Raw genomic sequence first — 2,253 nt, 5'->3', positions numbered from 1 at the left:
CCGCCGCACCGTGTCTTCTAAGCCGAGGGGGGGCTCTCCCTGATGCATACGAGACAGACTGCAGAGACAAGGCGCATATTGCAAACCGATACAATAGGTGTTTGGGATTGGCCAAGAGGACCGGCAGCCATTGTGCCAATGTGCCCCGCTACGGTAGGCAACAGCCTCCCTGCAGCTGTACCGCAGGCATCGAGTGCAGTCCCCCCCCCCTCCCACTGAAAAACCAATGGTGCTACAAAACACCCCTCATTGGAGCTTACTGCAGTAGTGCCTTTGTAAAGGCACTATAATTGCCTAAAATAGCACCTTTGGAGGCCAGTATCGCTCTTGTAAAGACACTGTTTCACTAACGCTGTAAAAAGTCATTTTATAGCACTTTTTCCAGTGCTCGGAGGTTAACTCCAAGTCCAAGCCTTCTCGGTGCCAACCGAATCCGCCTTAGCCGAGTTTAAAACGAGAAGAATGCTTCCAGTAATTTACACCTTTTCAGTAAGGCAGCATGGAGACGCAGAGCAAAATTGAACTCCGACAATGCAACAATGAAACAGCTGCCTCGCCGATGTCAAAGGGTGTTGAATTTTCAGAGTAGCCAATCTTCTAACAAGACGGGCTTGAAATCATTTCTAGTGTCGCGTTATTGGAGTGTTCGCACTTATAGTTGGGTGGTGTGGTGATCCCAAATGTGGCGTGCGTGCCTCGGTTCGTGACTGGCGTGGCGTGGACGGTGGCCATCGGACCTGCATGCGGGCCGGGCGTGCATCGGCCATTCATCAGGTCCGTTAGTAGCCTAGTGGACCTGCCCTGTACAACTACCCTTTGAGGCCGTGTGGAGCAGAGGCCAGCCCCGTCCGTTTAACCGTTAAAACAAAAAACAACACAAAAAAACAACAACAAGCAATTGGGCTTTTTTGATGTGGCGTTAAAAAATGTGGTTTCAATGGCCGATAAGTGCTAGGCTGCTCCGATTGCTCTTTAGCGTATTGGTATTGCTACAACGGCCGCTCTGCCGGGGGCTCCGCGGGGCCCTGCTGCTCGCAGTGCAGTGCGTTTGTGTGTGCGTTGCGTCGAATCGCGATATCATGCAACGCGTGCATAGCGAAACCAAATGCCTGCTGGGCTGTGCTGGGCGGCCGGCGCGGAGCCTTGCGCGCGGGGCACACGGCCGCGGCAACGACGGCGGGGCGGAGCTGGACTGCTGCCTCGACTGCTGCCGACGCGACGCGGCCAGATTGGAAGAGACGGCGGAATACCGCGACCAGAGGCGACTCCTCCTGCGCCTCGCCGCCGCGCGTCGTATTGCGGGTGTGGGGCGGCGGAAATGATACACATGATAGGCGAATAAATACGCAACTTGCAGGAGAACACTTTGCAAGTGTTGTAGGTTCTTAAACACGGCTATAGGGACATGAGCCCGCCTGGAGTTGAGCCCGAACAACTGTGGGCCGGCCCAAGCAGTGTCCGATATGAGCCAAGCTAGACGTAGCCAGGACCAAATCTGACGAGTCAGGCTCGGAAGTAGGCTCATATCAGGTATTGGTCCGGCCCACAGTGGTTCAGGCTCAAATCCAGGCGGGCTCATGTCCGTATAGCCCTTAAACACGTAATTTATCAGAGCACGCATTTAAATTGGGGGATGACCGGGGCTGTCATGTCCAGCGGAAGAGGCATATCGCTTTTGCGTTAAAATGTCAATCCAGCAGTCAGCAGCGCCGCCAGCCAGCGGGGGGCCCTGCCCCGCCTTCTGCCTCTGCGCCCTCCTTGGCTCGCGGGGCCGGCTGCGCCGCCGCCGCCGCCGCCGCTCTGTCGTGGGTTTCTGCAATCAATTTCAGACAACACAATTAGAGAAAGACAAATTGTCGGCTGGGCTGCCGCGGCCCGCTCGCTCGCTATGGCCGCGTCGCACGCACAATGTGTGAGGAAAGCGTTATTATTACCATTATGATAGACCCGCGCGCATGCCTATCGGTGCAAGACCGATGTATATTTTTTTTTCGGGTTGCGAAGCCCGGGTTCGAGTGATGCAATATTCGGCAGCCTGCAGCAGTGCATTAGAGCTGTCCGCCCTGGTGTATGAGACCGCTACACCGTCCCCTCCCTCTCTCTCTCCCCCCGTCCGTCCTGCCTTCCACCGCCCGCAGACGCCTGACGGGCGGTAGGTAGGCCACCACCTCGAACGACGTGACCGATCGTTGCCTACCCATCAGGCGCCTCGACCCTCAACCAAGCCCCATCCACAAACCTTCCGCAACTCCC

The 2,253-nt window shown here is 56.4% G+C and overlaps 1 protein-coding gene across 1 annotated transcript in view; it reads left to right on the top strand.

The window, feature by feature from the left end:
* The first annotated feature begins 499 nt into the window (after nt 1–499).
* LOC127749693 (gastrula zinc finger protein XlCGF7.1-like) overlaps nt 500–2,253 on the top strand; it is a 5,489-nt gene continuing 3,735 nt past the window's right edge. The window contains exon 1 of the mRNA XM_052268915.1: nt 500–569. Within this exon, the coding sequence (XP_052124875.1) occupies nt 500–569 (70 nt within the window). The remainder of the gene's footprint in view (nt 570–2,253) is intronic.

This window comes from Frankliniella occidentalis, unplaced genomic scaffold, assembly GCF_000697945.3.
Source record: "Frankliniella occidentalis isolate FOCC.00 unplaced genomic scaffold, Focc_3.1 Scaffold79, whole genome shotgun sequence".
NCBI lineage: Eukaryota > Metazoa > Arthropoda > Insecta > Thysanoptera > Thripidae > Frankliniella > Frankliniella occidentalis.
Note: the sequence above shows the minus strand (reverse complement) of the source record. Positions and strands in the feature narration are given on the sequence as shown.